Source organism: Suncus etruscus, chromosome 14, assembly GCF_024139225.1.
Source record: "Suncus etruscus isolate mSunEtr1 chromosome 14, mSunEtr1.pri.cur, whole genome shotgun sequence".
NCBI classification, from domain to species: Eukaryota; Metazoa; Chordata; class Mammalia; order Eulipotyphla; family Soricidae; genus Suncus; species Suncus etruscus.
This window is the reverse complement of record NC_064861.1, coordinates 76,476,614-76,497,668: the sequence shown is the minus strand read 5'-3', so window position 1 is coordinate 76,497,668 and position 21,055 is coordinate 76,476,614. Positions and strand designations below refer to the sequence as shown.

The window sequence follows — 21,055 nt, the reverse complement described above, 5'->3', positions numbered from 1 at the left end:
GGAAAATTAATAGGGGTAATATGAGCTTATTTCAATAATAATGAGTTTATGAACATGCCAGGTTTTGATCTTTTCTGATGCATGGATTCCTGGCAAGAACTATGGTCCTATGTAGGTAATTGAAAGAACTGAAAATAGACTTTAAAAAAAATCCAAACAACAGTAAGAAAAAACCCACCCCATCACAAACTTAAAACAGCAATAAAAGAAAAAGATGCAAATATCTCTCCCCGAGAAGAAAAGGCAAAAAATTTGGACTCAAATAAAACCCTTTTCTCCTTCATTTAAATATTGTGTTTAACAGCCTCAAAAGTAATGAATTGTGGATAGCTAAAAATAGAAGTGGGGGTTCTGGTTAATGGGGCCTTGTGAATCATTCAACATAGGAACTGTCAATATTTTTTAAGCTGTCATAAATCCATTTAGTGATTTTTGACAATTCAAAAAAATATCTCTGGCTGCTTGATCCAGTTCTTAGTGAATTAAGAAAGGCAAGGGGAAAAAGAAATATATCAATTTAAATTATGAAACAAGTCCAACTTTCCAAATCCTTCTATGTGCTGAAAGACAAGGCAGGGTTCTGAAACTGAAAAATTCTCTTTCATCCTCTTTCTTCCTTTCCTCTTTCAACAGGTGACAGAGACAAAGGAGATCCAGTCTCAGGTAAAAGAGCATCTGGTGCATCTATTCCCAGTGAGGGTACCTTGGCAGGGATTAACATGCCCACCCCATGAACTTCTCTTCAGAGAGAGGCTCCCCAAGAATATCTGAGTACAAGAGAATGACTTGATTCTTCCTGCCCACCCCATATGATTCAATTCTAGGCTGCAAATTTATCATTGCTTTTTAAGACCTGGAATTCTTTAGGGGCAACCATATTCTTTAAGGAGGCAAGGAAGTGCTAATTTGCTAACAAGATCAGGCAGGCATAAATCCAAGACACACAGGGTCACAACACTGCTAACCAGGGACTTCACAAATGTACATTTCTTGTTAGAACAATAGACAGACAGGTTAAGAAACAGACGGACAGAAGGCAACAGTAGAAGGCCAAAGTCACAGTAACTGCCATTTGGTATCTCTAACGGTGAATCACAAAAACTCGCAAACCCCCTCCATATTTGGAGAGAGGGCTGCTTTATTTCTACACTGTGGTTAGTGTGATATGATTTTAGTATCCTCTAAGACGAGATAAAGAAAAGCTTAAGAAAGTAGATTTGGCTGAGCAAAGCAGTGAGGAATTGTCTTTAGGCGTCTTATGCATAAGTTGAAAATACTGAAAAGTTTGCAAGTTACCATGTCATTTTTAGTTTGGTTTTTTTTTGTTTTGTTTTGTTTTGTTTTGTTTTTTGGTGTGGTTATTTTTTTTTTCAAATTTTCCCTCTTTCAAATTATAGATTAAAAACGGGAGCAGTTCACACTGCAAGCCAGCACCCCCTTTTCTACGCCTTTCATACAGGCATTTCAGATCATTTTGAAGCAAATTGGAGCACAAAATATGAGTTCTAAAACTTAATGATATTGACTTTCATGATTGTCTATGATGCATATATAGCCTTGTTGTTGTTTTAATGTTTAGTTCAAAATTTGATGAAGGATAAGTCTACCCCATTTTTGTAAAATGCACAATTCAGCACTGATGTTTTGGGAAATGAACTAAAGGAAGAGGATTCTAAAACTTACCACACAAGTCTGGCCTCTTGATACATCCAGAATTGGCCGCACTACTTGCAAGTCCGTTAAAGGCTGCTAAGCCATCGGCGCTATAGGCCCTGAGGACCGACAACATGTTCATTGGCTTCTCCAGGCCCTGGGGACCCCGCTCTGGCTTGGGTAGCCCCACCGAGGGGTCCTGGGCCACAAGAAGGCCCGGCCCATGCCACTGCTTCTCCGATGCCTGGGTTAAAGGTGAGACCAGTCCCTGGATGGGCTGAGATGTGTCAGTGGGCAGCAGGCTGTCTCCACCATCATTGTTGCTGTCCTTGCTGAGGGTGGATTGCGGCTTGCTCACCATCTCCGGCTCTGTCTCAATGTCCTCTTCGTCGTTGTTTTCTCCCTTGGAGGAAGAGTCCATGTCCTCGGAGGAGGCGATGTCAGAGAGGTCGTCAGTAGTGTTCTTGTTTGTGGTTTCAGGGATCAGGATTGGGGTATCATCTTCCGAGAGGGCCTTCCCATCAGGTTCCTTGTTGGGGCAGGAGCTGGAGGCTCCTGAGCCAGCCATGCCTGGGTAAACCCCAAACTGCTTGTAGAAGTCAGACGGGAAGTTACAAAAGGCAGGGTCCATGTGGCCAGGCCATGGGCCACTCCTCTGATCACCCAGAGTCTCTTTGACCTGCCTTTGGGCTATCTTCTCAGGTGCTGCTTCTAGAGGACCCATCATGTTAGAGAGCCCCAACTCCTTGTTTGATTGTGCAGATGACAGGAGAGCTAGTTTGCTTGCCTCTCGGGCCTGATCTTTGCAATTGACAGCAACCCCAATGGCATTTTCTTTGCGTTTTGCTTTGCCCAGGTGATTGGCCTGCAGGTGAAGGGCCATCAGCTCCATAGATGATGTGGTGAAAGCACAAAACAAGCAGCCGTGCCATGCGATGCTGTCCTGCACAGTCACTGATGAGCCTGGCAGAGTGGCGGCATCTGGCCGCACCGACAGGTCCAGCGGCTCATACTGAGATTTCTCTGACTTCCTGGGGGCTGACTTAGCACCCGCCTTCTCCTCCCCACTCTCTGCCCCATGCACTTTTGTGGAAGGAGGATCAGACAGGGCTTTGTCCTTCATGTCCTTCTCCTTCTTCAAGGAGCTTAGAACAAAGCTGTCCATAAAAGCTTGCAAGGACCCTTGAAAATTCACGCCATTGCTTACAATGCTTTGATAAGCCCTTCCGATTTCAGAGAAGTGGCTGCTTTTGGAAGGAAGGTCAGCGCCCTTGAGAGTATCGGTGGAGGTCTCCGAAGACAGGCCAGTGGCTTGGCCTGCATGATCACCCGATGAGAGCACCCCTGATGTCCACTGCTGGGAGGCAGGGCCCCCTCTGAATTCAATCCCAGGGAGACCCTTAAAGGCCCCCCGGAGGATGTCGGGTCTGATAAACAAAGCAGCTTTGCTGGCCATCTCGTCCCGGTGGTCTGGGACCGGGGGCTGCCCAGACAATGGTCCTGCTCCATTCTGCCGCTCCCGGTGGTGCCGTTCTAGGTGGTACTTGAGGGAGGCTGACTGGGTGCCAGCGTAGTCACAGTGGGGACATTTGTAGGGCTTCTCACCTGCAGGATTCAGGCAGAGGGAAAAAAAAAAGAAAAGTTTTCTCTCATTTGGGGCTGAACAAGGCTAGAAAGGATCAACATTTGTTCTTGGAAACAAAGCAGCTCAAACTAATAATTAGTTAGAGAACAACTGTTTTTTAATAGAAGAATAATTCGTACTCTTACGCTTTTTTAATGATTTTGTACCATTTGGGACTATTCAGGAATGACATACTATCTACACACAATTAGCTATCTTTTTCTTTATCTAACATGTGAAAACGGCTGTAGATTTAAAAGCTATGATTATGAAAATTAAGCATAATAATTTCAACCACAGTGATCATTAAAAGTAGAAGTTTAAAAAGACAAAGTATGTAACAAATGGGTGGTTGCAATATTTTGTGTATACAATAGCTCTAAAACTTGTTTAAATGATACACATGGAAACCATTTTTAAACCTAAAAATTTTATGGCACTGTTACGCAAGACTGAAATGAATGATTTAAGTCTTGCTCTGCAGTAAATCATGGATATAATTAGCAAATGGCATACTGCACAAGTAATTTATCATTATTTGCAGGGCACCATTCCAGACGGCTCAGATATCTGCAGACCTACTGCATTGTTTCTAAATAAAGAACTATAAATACCGATTCTATAAAATATTAATACCATTACAGTGCATTATGATTGCAGCATGTAAAGACATATAGTTAAGATAAAAAGCAGTCAATAAAACTTAAAAGAAAATGAGTAATAAAAAGGCACAAAATATATTAAGTTTCTGTATTTGAAATTAACATTATCTACTGGTCTTGGTAGTGCCTTAAATTTGTACTAATGGCAAACCTAATGCTCCGGTAGTAAAATGTGTAATTTACCTATAATAAGCACTTTCTAGAGAATAAAAATAGCTTTAAAGAGTGTTTTAAAACATATAAGATAATTTTCATGAATTAAATATTTATTTAAATTCAACACTGAACTTCTATTGTTCTTTCTACTGCAGAAGAAACACTATAACATACAACAGAGCAGAGACCTGCCTACATTATAAGAGAGAGGAAACAAGAAGGATAAACAAATGGATTAAAATATAGTTTAAAGATTTTCTGGCAACTGAGGGTCTTTTCTAGACTTTGGAGTTGATCAGTTCTCCAGAAGCAATGGGACTTATAGCAGATCTAGTTAGCTCATTCACAATATTATCTGGTCAATATACACAATTCTTTCTCAAATACCAACACCACCACCTCAACCTCTTTTCTATTGTAAACTAGGCTGATCTAAAAAAGTGACCGCACATCTCTAAGGAGTGAAGTGTTCAAAGACATGGTAGCATGTCTGCTCTCAATTGAAGCCCTAACTTCTAGTCTTTAGGCATTGGCTTAGGACATGATACTAGAGGAAAGGACTGAGCAGGAGGCCTGGACTCTGAGCTCAGAAGAACCATCAGCCCAGATTGTGTGCAGGGACCTTGGAGAAATTGCTCCTGCCCCATTCAAAATGGTAGCAAGTGCTACTCTCTCAAACCTAGAGGCAGCTGTAGGTCTCCTTTCGATCTAGACAGAGTACAGGTTGGAAAGCTACTACTTTAAATGTGAAGGTCCTATTGTCTCTGGTTTGACTAAAGACATGGTTGGAGAGAAAATCATTCACTGGAGGTAAAGGTGCAGTGACACAGCCACTGCTCCCCACTTCTTGGAGCTGATCCCCATGTGGCTCAAGTTCCCTTTAGCCAATGCTGTTTGTGAATCTCAGCAGTACCAGCTCTGAAACCTCTGTGGCATGATGGAGAAGGCACTTTGGGGCTGACCTGCAGGCCTAGTGCCAGCAGAGCAGATGCAAGCCTTGAAGCTGAGGGGCAGCACTGGCATTTACACCAGGAAAGTCAACAGGGAATCCAGATCTGGCCCATGGGTGAGTTTGACTCTGGGGTGGGGTGGAGGGGGCGCCATGAGTGAGGGCTAATGGAGGTGTGGTCTTGCAGGTACTGAGCGAGACTCAAATTGTATTTCAAAAATGCACCTGGAAATGATTAAGCACATTTGGCAAAGGGTTTGTAGAGCGCATGGGCATTCATTAGCAAGAGCCACAGAAGGAGAATGTGGACTTCTGCCTGCAGGCTGAGGGGTGGGGGTAGGGGAGCAGTCTTTCTGGGTAGATTTGCAGCGATGCACAAAGGATGCTTCTTTCCAAGGGACACATGTTGCAATGCACATTGGCACTGCTATTCCAGCTGCACAATGCATTAGAATCTGGAGGTTTATGTATGATCTAGGTGCACAGTGGTTCTACCCTGGATGTGGAATGAGGGTCAACTGTATGTGTGGTAACACCTGTGCACCTTTGGGATTCTGCTGCAGAAAATGTTAAAAATCACACTTTGACTCACATACTCAGCTCTTGCCCCACTAAATGATTACACTTTGATAAAACAAGTATAACTGCCCAAAGGAGCCTTAAAAATGCTGGTATCTGCTCCAACCTCCACCTCCATCAATGCTGAGTTAATTCCACCCCAGGGCAGACTGAGCTCTTTGAAAACCCTACTAGAGGCTCTATAAGAGAACCAATTCAATGTGGAGAACAATTGTGTAGAGACTCTATGGAAAAACTACCCTTTGGATAAATACTAAGAATAGCTTACATAGAAAGCTATCTGGACCTCTGGATACCTAGGGGATGTTGGGAGAGTTGGAACCAGGACTATAATGCAAAAGCAGAATGTTTATCTGACACAAGAGTCCCTCTTTGCTTCTTTGGTCTGAATGTGAGAAGCTGGAGCACATGTATTCTAAGGTCTCATATCTACTCAAAAATGTGTGTCAATAACATACATAAGTCTCAAACACGAACCAGACATATGTCCATACATGTACAAACTGCACATCCAGAAATTACAAGTGTAACTCCTACAACTTCTGACTGAATAAATACATGAACAGCTCCTACCTGGGAATAAGGAGAATCAAAAATATAAGGCCCTTTCTTCAGAAGAGACATATTCAACCCAGAGACAGTTATATATATATACACTATACACACATCACACCTAGACATATATCCATCATGCACACTATAATCAGATATAATCTACAGCCCCAAACACATACATCTCTCATATCACACACATACCTACATACTCACATCACACATACCTAAAATATATACATCAACCTCACAGATGCACAAAACTGACACCACAAATATACACTTTACCCATATACACAACTCATACTATATACATGCACACTCGCCACATCACTTTCACAAGCACATTTGTACCACCTTTTACCACAATTTTACTTTCAAACATGCATGTCATTCATACCACACACACATAATCCTCACACATTTTTCATATCACTCACATCACACACATAACCAACTCTCTCTCTCTCTCTCTCTCTCTCTCTCTCACACACACACACACACACACACACACACACACACACACACACACACACACACACCTAGCAACCTAGCAGGAGATAATGTTTTTCCTTATCCCATTGTTCTTTTAAAGTCCAAAGTAGGCTCTGGCCTCCACTGTTCCAGGGGAAAAAGGCCAAAGCTGAAAATAAGGGTTGTTATTTGTGTAGGGTAGCATTTGTGTCTCCAAGGATTCAGGTTCTGTTGAATAGAACTGCCCAGCGAGTTTTCACGGGCCACTTTATTATCACATGACATAGATTCTGGCCTTTTTATATGCAGCACATAGAAAACAGAATCCCTCCATCACTCCATCATTCTCTCTTTGCTTCTACATCCTGCCTTCTTCCTAAGGTTGGGCTTAAATGTTTTCTCCTTGTCTTTTCCCTGTCACCCAAATTCCTGAATAAATATGCTCGAGAGTAAGTTCAATGGATAAACCCCCAAACCTTTAGATTTGTGTTTAAAAAACAAAAAGGGGGAAAGGCTTAATTTATAATTTTACTCCCTAAGTAGTTGGAATACCCCCAATTACTCTATGCTTAAAACCTTTCCTGAGATTCCTCTCACAAGGGCTACAGGTAAATGCCCTAGAGTTCTAGTGGCCTCCATGGAATACATTTCTAGCCAGCACAGCCAGCCCAAGGGATGTTGTCATCTGGGGTGACTGAACCCCTGGAGAAAGGCAGGACAGCTTTAGGTTCTCCTTTCCCACTGGAAACAGCCAGCTGTTTCCCAAACATCTCCCACAGGACACATTTCATAGTGTTCAGGAGGCAAACTTCTCACACCAGTGGCCAAGGCCCCCTGGGGAAAACCTATCAGTACATTCAGCAGGTTCTGTGGGGAGGGGGTCAAGTCTGCCCTGCAGACAAATGCCAAGTCCACTTGTGCTGAGTATGGGTTTCAGTCTATATCTGAAAGCAGCTGGTGGCAGGTTTGAGCCTGAGCATGCTGGCTTGATTCTAACAATGCCATAGCTTCTATCATAAACCAAGTCAATGGTACTCAGTCCCCTGCTCCTGCCTGACTCTACTAAGATGTGGTTGTGTGACCTACAAACAGGCAACTCTGGAGCATGCTTGCAGCACTGGCTGAGTGACTGGCCACTTAGACAAACAATGACTAGTCCAAGACTACAGGGGTATAGATTTCGGTAAGACTGCCCCAAGCTTCCCAGAGGCCATGAATTCATTGGTCACATCCATGATGTTTGATGTTCATTGGCTTTATGTCTGTCCATGTAGGGAAATATATACACATATGTTTTAGAGCCAGAAAGACCACAGAAAGATTCCCTGTGGAGGAGCAGAGTAGAGGCGAATGCCTTTACCAACCAGCTATGGGCACAATGACTTTCTAAGCAAAGCCAATCATATCTGGACTTCCATATGCACTCCCTTGCTTCAAGCTTTGAGAACAATCTTAAAAACTAAGATGACCCCTATTCTAGATATGATCTGGGTGGAGAGAGGACACTATACTGAGTCCTTCTCTAGACAAAAGGGAGTAGGACACAGGTGGTCTTTGTAGGAAAACCATTCATAATATTTTAAAATAATAAGATCTTGGCTCACATGATGTATTTCTAGCAAAGAGGTTTTGCTAGGGGAAAAAACAATAAAAACAATTGCCAGTTCATTTCCAGTCAACTAATAAAATTACTGGAACAATTTTAAGTCACCCATTAGAATAAGATGCATGTTCAAGTTTGCAATACGATCGGTAACTTCTCCAAAGTGTTGAGGCATATAGTTTTAGAAGTACATGTCTGAGTGTTTTACTTCATTTACTGTGACTAGCTAGAAGCACACTTGCCTGTCTTTATGTACATGAGATGCTATAGGCAGCCTCTATGAACTGGATTGAAAATTTGGAGATACTCAGAGCATATTTCCAACATGCCTCTCCAAAACAACAGATAAGTGTGTGCTACTTGCTTCCAAAATCTCATCATTGAGCTTTTCATTTTGTTTTGTTTTGTTTGGTGCCCACACCCAGTGATATTTATGGATTGCTCCTGGTTCTGCTCTTAGCAATCACTCCTGGCAGGCTCAAGGGATCACATGTGGTGTGCCAGGCAAGTAACCTCCTATATTATCACTCTGTTCTTTTTTATCATGCATTTAAGAAATGTTTTGTGCTTCTCATATGTTTCTTGCCTTTTCTTTCCTTTTTTGTGTGTTAAATGTTCAAATGTGCTTTCACTTTCAAGGTAACTGAATTTTTCCCCCCTATTTGAATTCTCTATTTGATATTTATATAGTCTTTCTACATGTCTTTACTTAGTTAATACCAGGAGAGATAAATATGGTGGTGCCTTTGCAGTGAAGCTTCAGTCCATTAATATAAATTGTACACTAATTCCCCCAAAGCATATATATGTTGTAAACCTGAAGACTTTTCACACAGCTGCTTATTGCTAAACAGTGCCTTGTCCAGAAGGGGACAATCTGTGTCTCTAATTGCTGTCACTGAAGCCGAGATTCATTATGTGACTTTCCCATTAAAATGTGAGCATTAATTTGTATAATGAAATATCGCCCACTGCAGTGTTCATTAGCCATGCCCTACTGTATACGGCACATTGTTAGCTACCTAGAAACTGTAGTTAATTTCACTAATGGATATTTCCCTACTTAGTGTTTGGTAGGAAATTTATACTGTAACATTACCTCTTAAACTTTTAAGGAAATTTAAATTCAATCAATTATTTTCAACAAAAGTTTGGGATGTCATTAAGGCAGAAAGAACAGGGATGGGGGACTGGGGAGAAATAAAAGGGGTGTTTTAGTTCATCTTAGAAATGGAGAAATGATAAAAATCTTAATCCAAAAGAAAAAAAATCATCTTTTTTAAGGCAAGAAGCAAGAGAATTCCCCCTCCCCATCATTATTTAGGTGTCTGTCTCCAACAAAAGAGACTACAACGTAGTCTCAGCTAAAACCCACAGGGGAGGTCAGGACGATGGCTCAGAGGTGCATATATATACTTTGATTGTTGGAGAGAGGCCTGGGTTCTATCCCTGGCTCTTTGTGTCCCCCCCCCCCAGTGTGCCAGGAGCAACACCCCACTCCACTCCCTGCCCAGCATTACACTGGGCATTTCCCCGAGCACAGCTAGGTATAATCCAAAACAAAAACAAAAATAAGGAAAGCATTCTTTAATCAATGAAGTTTTGCAAATGCATTCAGTGTGCTTTCCTACAGGATAAATAAGCTGGCTCCCTTACTGAGAAGGGAAACTAGAGAAGCATGGAAGGAAAAGGACATGAACAGTGAACTCTGTACCATCAGGGTTAGGGGGTGCAGTGGAATGGAAAAGCCATTTTCAAAAAGGCAGAGGGAGGTATCACTTGGGGAGGCCCAGCTAGTAATTCCATGGCCCCTTCCATGCTAGAGGGCAGGACATAGAGGTCGATTTCCTGCTTCACCACCGCCCTAACATCCCTATGCTGAGAAGGAAACTGAGGCACATGGGAATCAAGGAGGCCTGGCCTCGAGTTGGTTTGAGTTAGGAGTAAAGGATGAGCCAGGGCGCACAGTACTTCCCTTGGAAATCGCCGGGAGGCTGCGTCAACACACCTTGTGGGTACAAGTCACTTCCTTTCCTCCCGCTGGTTAGGGTATGGACACACACTGTCAAAGAAATGGTGCATTAATTGCCTAAATAGAGCCAAAAATTCAACCCGAAATAGCAATACAACCCGGTGGTTAGGAGAACAGGATTTCAAGTGAGGCAGCTTTGGTTCTTGCCCCAGTGCAGGGCAAGTTGGGCTAGAACCTGTCCCCAGGGCTCACATGAGTTGACCCATAACTGTTGCTGTGCTTGCACTGACCATGTGCTCCACCACTCTGAGGTTAGCAGGTTGTTGGCATGGCTGTGTAGACTGAGGCAAGTGAGGTCCCAGATCACCCTCTGCAGGGCACACAGCCCTGTGGGGACACTATCCCACTCTGGTCGGGTGCTACAGGAAACCAATGCAGGCTTTTTATAGAATAAATTCCATCAAGAGGCCAGACAGTTTGATCCAGATGTGCTCACACAGTGCAGCCAGATGAGCAAACCACTGGTTTATGGAGAGGGAAAAACGGACAGGATTTATTTGTAATTAGTCCTTGTACTTGGTGCTTTCAAGTTCTCAGGAGTGAATGGGTTTATTACATTTCTCACAGGGTTTGCTGCCAAGACCATAGGCTCCTCCAGAAACCTGGCATAAGGGAGCACCAGGGGAGCAGGCATCACCCAGCCTGCAGAGATAACCCAGCCCCATCAACCTCCTGTGCACAAACAGGCAACTGAACCCTGTGAGGACAGAGTGGTGTCAATGGAGAAATGAGTCCAGGGACAACCCTGCCCTGGCAAACTGCAGGCCAGGGTACAATGCAGTCAGCTGCAGGCTGGGGAACTTGGACATTTGTTTCAGGGAATTTGGGCGCATCTTCAGAGTGGAGTGGATGAGGATGACACAGAATCAACAGACTGTCCCCGTGGGTGGGCAAAGCTGATTGCTGAAGGCCCCAACAGAATAGCAGGTATAGTAATGACCCCCTGACTGCCCTAAGCTGAGACTAAACTGGGATTCACTACGTGGCTTCTCAGACTTTGACAGATCTCAGACCCTTCTGCTTTCCAGCATCTCCTGCTCATCAACTCTGGACCTCTCAGTCTCCATGGCCAATGGATCATTTCTTATATTTGCTCTTTCTGTGTCCCTCTCTGCCTCACTGAATATACTGATATAGATGCACATGTATTGTTTGTAAACAGATCAAGTTGCTGATTGATCAGATAAATTGGTATATATGTAGACAGATGACAGCTATGTAGATATATTGTGTAGACAGAGATGATCTATGCCTCCCCTAGCAGGCAACAATAAACCTGCCTGAATGAGTGATCTCTCAGATCCATTGGTCTTGGGGGTCACCTATGTCATCTGGGGAAATCTTCCCACTCAGATATTTTTTGGATTGAGTCTGGCTGGAGCTCCAGGGACAGCAGAAACCTTGCTATCTGCAGAATCTCCTAGCCCAGGTGTTCAAGTAACTTGCTAGGTTACCTCTCTAGGAAGCAGAGGCTGGAGGGGAAAAAACTTGAGTTCATTCTGTGGAGTCAGAAGGGAAAGTGGATTTTATATGTGGATTTTATTCATGGCTGTTATATAATTTCTCGTTAAAAAATGGAAAACGGAGGCCGGTGAGGTGGCGCTAGAGGTAAGGTGTCTGCCTTGCAAGCGCTAGCCAAGGAAGGACCGCGGTTTGATCCCCCGGCGTCCCATATGGTCCTCCCAAGCCAGGGGCAATTTCTGAGCGCTTAGCCAGAAGTAACCCCTGAGCATCAAACGGGTATGGCCCCAAAAACCAAAAAAAAAAAAATGGAAAAGGATAAAAAAATGCAGAGAATACACCGTTTCATATTCCAATCAATTAAAATACAGTATCCACTGATTTTGTACATTGGATTACTGTACATATGGATTTTTCTTGTACTCCTATGGGCTCACTATTGAAAAATTTGAAAAGATGCCATTCTGGCAAACTATCTTCTGACTCCCAGGTCACTGCCCCCAGCCACATCACTTGGAAATAAAGATCAAAGGTGGGGTAGGCAACCTGGCACGTCCCCACACCTGCAGGCCTGCATGAACTCATCCATTAGCAAGTAACTTGATTTTGATTTCTAATTACTCCTGTAATCTACACTTTTACATTGTCATAATGGATGTTTACTTTGGTGATTTATAACAGGTTACACTTTCTCTTTCCATTCAAACACACAAGTGTAAACAGTTTCCAACTCCTTTGTTCTTTGATAAAGAGGACATTGATCTTTATCCGGTTACCATGTTGCCTTTTACACTGAAAATGCTATTGGGGTGGGTGGGCATGATGTTTCTAATACTTTTATCATGTTCTTCCTTATTCTGGGATGTTCTATAGTGGCCCACCCTGTCTTGCTGTTCTCAGGATCCCTAAAGACTACCGGTCCCAAAACTCTGAAGCTTGTGAAGCAAAGGTTCAGAAAACCTTCTTTGAAGTTTTAAATTGTCCCAAAGCAGTATCCGTTGGCTTCTACCGAGATCAGCAGGACTTTTACTTTCATTAGTCCTAGAATATCCTGTGGTGTGTGTCCTTTGCCTCATGAGCAACAGATGGGTAAAGAGGAAGGGCAGCAAAGAACCATACTAGTGGGGAAGTGTTTATCTTTTTTTCTGACCCAGACTTTCAATCTGGGCAAGTCCAAGTGGACACCTGGTCTGTAGTGAATAAAAGACATGCGAGAGACTTTATTCTCCTATTGACTTCCCAGTGGAGGGCGCCCTAGAGTCCAGTTCACCATTCCCAGTACCACATTCTGCCCAGGGAGGGGACTACCTATCGCAGTGGCCCCTGCAGATCCTGGATGAGCCCAGTGATCACTGGAAAAGTTTTGCTATGAAGATAACTTGGTGCCCAGTTCTGAATGTGGGGAGTGAGTCAGGACACACGACTGGTAGAGAAATGTCAGAGTCCCAAGACATGAACTGGAGGAGCCTTTACCAAGCAGACTCCTGGGAAAGTTTTCTAACCCCACCAGGAACCCAGCACCTGCTGCTTGCAGCCATGCAGAAGCTCCTGATATGGGTGTGGGGGTGACTAAGGCTGACAGGGACCCCTCACTGTCACTGCTCTCTACCATATCCTCATTACTCAGTCTTCTAAATAACTGGATTTCCTCAATTATGTGTAGTGTACTGATGAGCCCTGAGGTTCTGGAAATCAGCAATAAAAGAGAGGAACACTCTCACCACCACTGTGTTAATCAGCACATAGGAAATGGATGGTGGGAACAGGGTGTTCTGTTGAAAAGAACATATCACTCCCCATGGAATTCACAGACATCTCCAGGAGGAGCTCAAGCTGCAGCCAAGCCCCTATATGTCTCTGGAGGAGGAACATTACAAGGGAGTGGGGTGCTACAGCAGACCCAGAACCCCTTTTCTATGGAGTCATGGTGGGGTGTGGTGGAAGAGATGCTGAGGATGAACAGGGTGCAGAAGGATGTGGCATCACTGCCTGGCTAGAGAAGAGCCCTTTGTCTTGAATGAGGACACAGGCAGGAAAGTGCTCGGGGAACCCCAGAGGTCAACTCTGAGCAAGGACAGAGGTACCTGGCCACTGTGATCACCTGTCCTCCAGGCTCCGCTTGAGTCTAATATATTTGCAGGTGCCAAATGAAAGACACCTCGGCCTGCACCACACACTGAACACCAGGCTCCAACGTACTAACCATCCTGTAAAACCCTGAGTTTCATTGATTCCTTGGGAAATAGGCCACAATTATTTTTGAAAATAGATGGCATATTTGTCTATCCTCTGAAGCAGCTCATGCGCCAATAGATAAAGTGTCAGGAGAAAAAAATCAAAGAAAATGGAGGTGTCCATATCTCACATAGATTTTTCTTTGTATTGGCAATGTGCAAACAACTAACAGAGATTCTGAAAAGCAGCAGGAGCCAGAGATGAGGCAGGAAAGCTTTTGCTGCAAGAGGCCAGGGCGACCCAAGAGATTCAGCTGCCACTCCCTCACTTGGCTAAGAGCACTTCAATTTTTCTTTGGAAGAGATCCAAAAATTAGCCACCCCTCCTCCATACAAAAATGAAGGATTGACATTTCCTGGTCAGGCCTACTAAAGTTTATGGGACCTGATTGGGGTCAAAAAATGGTATGTGGGGAGCTACTGAGTTTTCCACCTGGCATGTGGGAAGTCATTAAGTTTGAGCAGGGTTTCCATAATCCTTGCTCTTGAGAGACTCCTAATCACTCTCAGCATTTCTTCTTGACCCCAGGAGGAGTCACTCATGAGATTTCTGATGCCCCAGAAGAAGGAGCAGCCTTACAAGTTGGGATCCCAGGAAAGCTAAGCCACTACAAGGGTGGACACGAGGAAGGAGAGAAGAGGACAGGTGAGTCACAATGTGTGGAGACAGGCCCCTGTAGAAGAATCTGACAGTGTCAATGATGAAGTGGGCCTAGGACAGGGCCATGGTGGGCCTGAGGCCTCCGGCGCCATTCACTGCACCCCAGATGGCTCACCTGTATGTATCCTCAGGTGAACCTTTAGGTGATGGGATGTCCGGAAGGTTTTCCCACAGTAAGGGCAGTCCTTCATGGCCGAGCCCAGGCTCCTGTCGCGAAGCAGCACGGGCTGCTGGACGCCGGCAGCTCTCCCAGCCTCCTCGCCAATGTCTGCAGCGGAGGAGAAACGTTCTCACATCACTTCAGCACATGTCAGGAGTTGTTCGCACCAAAACTGCTAACACCACACAAAGTTAAACATGTCAATACTACACCTGTCTGTTTCATTCTTTCAATCTGACAGAATGCTGACAATTCATGTATTTTCTTGTTATTCTCTTAAATTATTTCATCTTTCCTATCATCATTTTAAGCAGCATATGGTACCTTTATATTGAACTGAATTAAACAAGAAAAGAAACAGCTGTGTCAGCAGCTGGTTTGATTTCTTCTTTTGCTTAGCTCCTATTAAATAATTTTTTTCAAAAGTTTAAAAATGTTGGTGTTTGTTGAATCTGATTAATTTATACTATGGACTAGCTGGAAATCTTCTCAGGATCAAAATCGCATTTGCATTATATCAAGCAACAAATGAAAAAAAAAAGTGTCTCGGCTGAGTCCTTACGACATGCCGACACATAGCTATTTTGGGGACAGGAAAGAAAATTATTCCAAACTGATCATTTCTTCCTTGTGAGTATCATATCCATTACTGACTGGTGTAATCTCATGAAAGGGAGAAGAAAACGTATGGAAATGCAGTTCCACAATTAGCCCATGATAAACATATAGTGACATATTCAAAGTCATGTGCAGAAACTCAGCTGCAAAACTTCCATAAACTTAGAGCACTGCACTTAAATCTTGGTGCAGTGACTTGAGAACTCCTTCTGCAAAGTATCAATACAAAATTTCCCTCCTGCTGTTATTTGTCATGTAACCCAAACCATTAGAAAATGGAATAAAATTTGCATATGTCTTCCCTCTGGCCAAAAATGATGGGACATAACAGTAAATAAAACTCCGAAAATATCTAGTAGTTGGAAGATGTTTCATTGCAACACCCAAGACCTGACATCTCACTGCCATGGAGACAGCAGAGGGGAAGCAGGGTAGGAACTGGGAAAGTGCCTCTCAAAGTGGCAGGGCAGGTGAGCTTTCTCTTCTGACTGCTTCATGGGTCTCCACATGGGGCTGATGACGGAGCTCCCCTGGCACAAAACCCAGGTTCCTAAAGCTGGCAGGATCCTCACTGCAACTTTCAGCTCACCCTCTAGGCAGCTCAGTAGATCCACAATGAGAATAAGGGGTTTGCTGGGACAAAACTCTGTGAGTTCTGCAAAGAGTAGAATAAACAAGATTCGTATCTTGCAAGCACTGGAAAATGCATTTACTCGGTAACATGCTTTCCTTATATTCTCTGCTAACTGTCAAAGGGGACAGAGTTACATACCACAAGCAAGATAAAGCCTAATGAATATGAACACCCTAGAGAAAGGTTCACTTTTATAGGGGTACACCTCAAAAATGATTGTTGCTGGCGATCAAACTTAGGGCTCACACATGCAAAGCATGTATTTCACCCCTTTGAGCTATCTTCCTGGCCTTTTATCTAGTTTCTCACAATATTCTAGTGGTCCTTAGGAGAGCTGTTCAGGGACTGAACTGTCTGGCCTGTTCCTTTTCATCATTTCACATAGGTAGAAAGAGGTCTTGCTTCACTCACATCTTTCAGCCTCATCTCCAAGGTTGTGGTAACCACATGTCCATGGGAAGCTACCATAGAAGGCCACACTGGTCATAGGAAAGAGGCACGAGAACACCTTGCAATGTCATAGTACGTGCAAGCCCCCAAAACAGCCACAGTGGGGTGCTCCACAAAGTGAAGAAGGTTATGTTTCCCAGCATCTTTCCCAAATTCTCTTTACAACCAGACAGCTGACAGCCCAGAACAATGAGCAGATGTCAATTCCAAGGAAACCGCAGCCTAGGCTTAAACAGCTGGAATGCCATCCCCCTCTCACCACCTACCCCTCAGCCCACCTCCTTACTCCACTCAAACATGTCTTACTTGCCCACCCGGCACAGCTCAGCCTTCTTTTGGTCAAATCACAGGGTCAGCTCAGATGACCTCACGATCATCCAACAACAATGATCCTGATTAAAATTCTGCCCAAGTGTCCCCACAACTGAGTTAAGACACCCTTCTTAACTGAGGGGGCCAAGAGCCGTCCATTTGAATTACAAGCAGAGCTAAGTGGCCAGGAAGCTGATCTCAGGACGGAGGCAGGCCAGCTGAACTTGCATGTGAAATTCTACAGGACCTCCTCTCCAGACCTGCAAGCCTTTTCTGGCACTTCCCAGAGCCCTTGGTGAGCATAGCAAGGCAAGGCTGCCTGAGAGAACAAAAGAGAGGGAGCAAACCCCACCAGAAATTGCAGGGAGACCTTGTCTAGGGCCTGTGGTAGATAAACAGATAAAGCTGCCCTGAAAGACTATGCAGAAACTAGGATAAGCTGAGCCTACTCCATGCCAGGCTAAGTGATGGCCAGGATCTCTTTTCCTTTATCTTTCTATCTTGTATATGTGTGGCCCAATAAAAAAGAATAAATTTTTAAGATAAACAGCTTCCTTTGAGATTTGAGAGTCCAATTTTCACTTTATACAGAAATGGAATTTGGGGGGGAGGGCTAGAAGGCCTATGGCGTTTACTCTTAGACTAATCCAACTAGAAAAACAAACTGAGCGCACACTGAAGGAGAATTGTGGGTGGTCCCAGTAAGTGTCCAGAGAGGGTAAAAACCAAGTACCAGGCAGGCTAAAGAGACTGTGTGAGGTGTGCACACATAGGGGCCATTTGGGGGGGTCATCCTGGCCTGCATAGGACATGGGGAAGCATGGGGTCTTCATTCAGCCAGCCCGCCACATTCAATGCCCCAAGGGCTCTCTCAGGGAAAAACTTTAGTTAACTGCCCTGGGCCTTCCCCTATAACCTGCCCTGACATGGTCCTGCACAGCTCTCTGGGAGGAGCCATGAAGTTCTGCCTGCACCCCATGAAGTTTTTCATTGAAGCAAGGGCTGGTCCAGGACAGTCAGGCAACCCTTATTCCAGCTACAAAAGTAGAAAGGAGATTGAAAACAGCAGCATGTCCTCTGTAATCCTGGGTGATAATGGATTATTTGTGGATCAGGTAAAGCTTTCTAAAACACATAGTATTTCTACCTTTGCCATGTGCTAGGTGGCTTGAAGTTGAACAAAGTTCAGACTCATAGCTGTCCTCTCCAACATATATGATCAGAAAATTTTTGACAAAGGAGCTGAGAGCATGACCTAAGTTAAAACAGCCTTTTCAACGAACGGTGCTAGGAAAACTGGATAACAGATTTAAAAAAAAACTAAAGTTGGATCCATATCTCACACTTAATGCAGAAGTTAATTCTAAGGGTATAAAAAAACCTTGAAGTCATACCAGAATCTATAAAATACACTGAAAAATATAGGCAGAATGCTCCAAAAATTTGAACTTCAAAGGTGTCTTTAATGATACACTGATCATTGGCAAAGACAACAGAATATAAAACAAACAAATGGGAATATATAAAATTAAAGAGTTTCTGCATGGCAAAAGAAACATACACAAAAAAACTAAAAGATGGCTAACTTAATGGGAGAATATTTGTACTGAGCACAACAGATCCAGGCTATGCAAAGTACTCACAAATATCAACAATGAAAAATCCAAAATCCAAAATCCCTACCAAAAATAGAGAAAAAAAATCAATAGGGACTTCTCTGAGGAAGACCAATGAATGTACAATAGGCACATGAAAAAAAATGTTCATTATGAGTTATTGCTATTAGGAAAATCCAAATAAAAATGACAATGAGATATCTTAAACTAGTGAGAATGGCACATATCACAAATATTGGGCTCAATCTATTTTGGCTGTTGTGTGGTGAAAGAACAACTCATCTTTGCTGCTGGTGTGATAATGTTGCCTGGTTCAACTTTTATGGAAACAGTATGCACATTTAGTAGTAAACTAAGAATTGAGCTTCCATATGATGCAGCAATTCTACTTCTGGGTATTTACCCACAGGCCACAAAAATGTATTTGAAAATATATATGCACACCATTATTCATTGTAGCACTTAATTGTTAAGAAATAAAGTTCAACCTGGGTTTCCAATGATAGATAAGTAGAACATAAAAACGTGGTATATCTACACAATGGAATACTACACAGCTCTGAGAAAAATGAACTCATGAAATTTATTGCACTATGGATGGAACTGAAAGATAACATATTAAATGAAGTAAGTCAGAAGAAAAACAAATCAGGATGACCACAATTATATCCGTTATATATAGAAAAACTGGATGAAGTAATGCAATGTTTGCAAGGAGGATACCTAGATTACCCTCAACCCCAGAGTGTAGGGAGGAGAATAGCAGAAAAGGAAATTAACGGAAGGGAAAGAGAAGATAGGTGGTAAACAAAAGGGAGAAGGGATTAAGGGGAACTGAGAACATCCTTGGTGTAAAGGAGTGGTATAGCTAAGTATTAAAACCACAGAGTCAACAACACTAAAAGAAGTGGAAACTTCAACAACCAAACTTAAAAATGGGCCTGCAGATGTGGTAGATGAAGGCGGGGAGGTGGGAAGGGTCCTGAAAAACTTGGTGGAGGGAAGAAAATTCTGGTGATAGGATTGTTGCTAGAACATAGTATATCTCGAACCCAGCAACGAGTAACTTTGTAAATCATGGGGCCTTAATAAAATTTAAAAAAAAACTAAACTAAAAATTTTAAATTCATTATTATTTACTTAGCAAGAAATGTTTTTATTTAAATATATTATCCTCACAAAAGCAGTTGCTATGTCCGTACTAAGCCAGCTCCTTAGACTCCCTCTGTTCTTAAAAGAGATGTAAACCAAGCTGTGAATAATTATGGTACACCAATCATGCAGTTGAAAGCTGGCAAATTTGGGAGGAGAAGGTGGACCAAATATCTGCCCAGCTGAAGTCACGCCTACTATACTCATTCAATCACAGTTACTGTTTCACCAATGGCCTTGTTTCACCACTCTTCTGTCGCTTTCTGGAGAGATATATATCTGATCAAAATTCCAAGTATGCAAGTAATTGGGCTGATCTCATCAGGACTTTCATTGGAGAAGCCTCATCCCCACTCCCCACCTCCTTGTACGTCCAGAAGCCCTGGTAGCCAAAATCATACCACCACAAAAGTTGCAGTATTAGTAATAGTGCTTGGAATTCTTGGACTGCACAGCTATGTGACAATTCCATTTTTGTTTAATAATATCATCTCCATGGGGCCGGAGAGATAGCACAGCAGTAAGGCATTTGCCTTGCATGCAGAAGGAGGTGGTTCGAATCCCGGCATCCCATATGGTCCCCAGAGCCTGCTGGAGGTGATTTCTAAGCATAGAGACAGGAGTAACCCCTGAGCGCTGCTGGATGTGACCCAAAAACCAAAATAATAATAATAATAATAATAATAATAATAATAATAATAATAATATTCCCATAGGAACACAGTAATTTAGATGTTAATGTATATCTAAAATCACCTAATGTTCAGAAACCAGTTAAGTAACAGAGTGCTACCAACAAGAACTTATTAAACCTTCTGACACTGACATAATGACCTCATTAGAGATAATATAATTTTCCAAATTTGCTTGTTGCTGTTCTCTTATTTTCTTTTATTTTTCTTCTTTTTTCTTTCTCTTTTTTAAACGAATAATTTCACTACCACTTACTTAGAAATAAGTGCATTATGTTCAACTATGAATGATGCGATATTCACTCTTTAAATGAATTAACTTTAAAAAAAAATAAAGCCATCCTCTCTAGTCTTTGCTTAAGGGGAAAGAAAATAAAGCTGCTCAGAACATAGGAAGGTACTGGGCAGGGACATCTGGCTGTAGGCTGGGGAGTGTCTCCTACCCCACCTTAGAAGGGCCCGGAGAGATAGCATAGCAGCATTTGCCTTGCAAGCAGCCGATCCAGGACCAAAGGTGGTTGGTTCGAATCCCGGTGTCCCATATGGTCCCCTGTGCCTGCCAGGAGCTATTTTCTGAGCAGACAGCCAGGAGTAACCCCTGAGCATGGCCGGGTGTGGCCCAAAAACCAAAAAAAAAAAAAAAATTAAAAAAAAGAAGTGTTCCAAGTTCTTCCAAGATAGGGCAACGGTTGGAATAAAACTTGTGACCAATTTCTTTTCCTGATTTGACTACATGAGATATATTCCTCAGAAATTAAGATCTACTGGCAGCAACAAATAC

General features: G+C 43.0%; 1 protein-coding gene across 3 annotated transcripts in view; it reads right to left on the bottom strand.

The window, feature by feature from the left end:
• ZNF536 (zinc finger protein 536) overlaps positions 1-21,055 on the bottom strand; it is a 459,071-nt gene that overhangs the window by 155,657 nt on the left and 282,359 nt on the right. For 2 of the 3 annotated variants that reach the window (XM_049786224.1, XM_049786225.1), the window contains exons 4-6: positions 14,756-14,908; positions 10,261-10,314; positions 1,684-3,258 (exon numbers count right to left, since the gene is read on the bottom strand). In XM_049786224.1, the coding sequence (XP_049642181.1) occupies positions 1,684-3,258; positions 10,261-10,314; positions 14,756-14,908 (1,782 nt within the window). The remainder of the gene's footprint in view (positions 1-1,683; positions 3,259-10,260; positions 10,315-14,755; positions 14,909-21,055) is intronic. The other variant, XM_049786226.1, reaches the window with a different exon arrangement.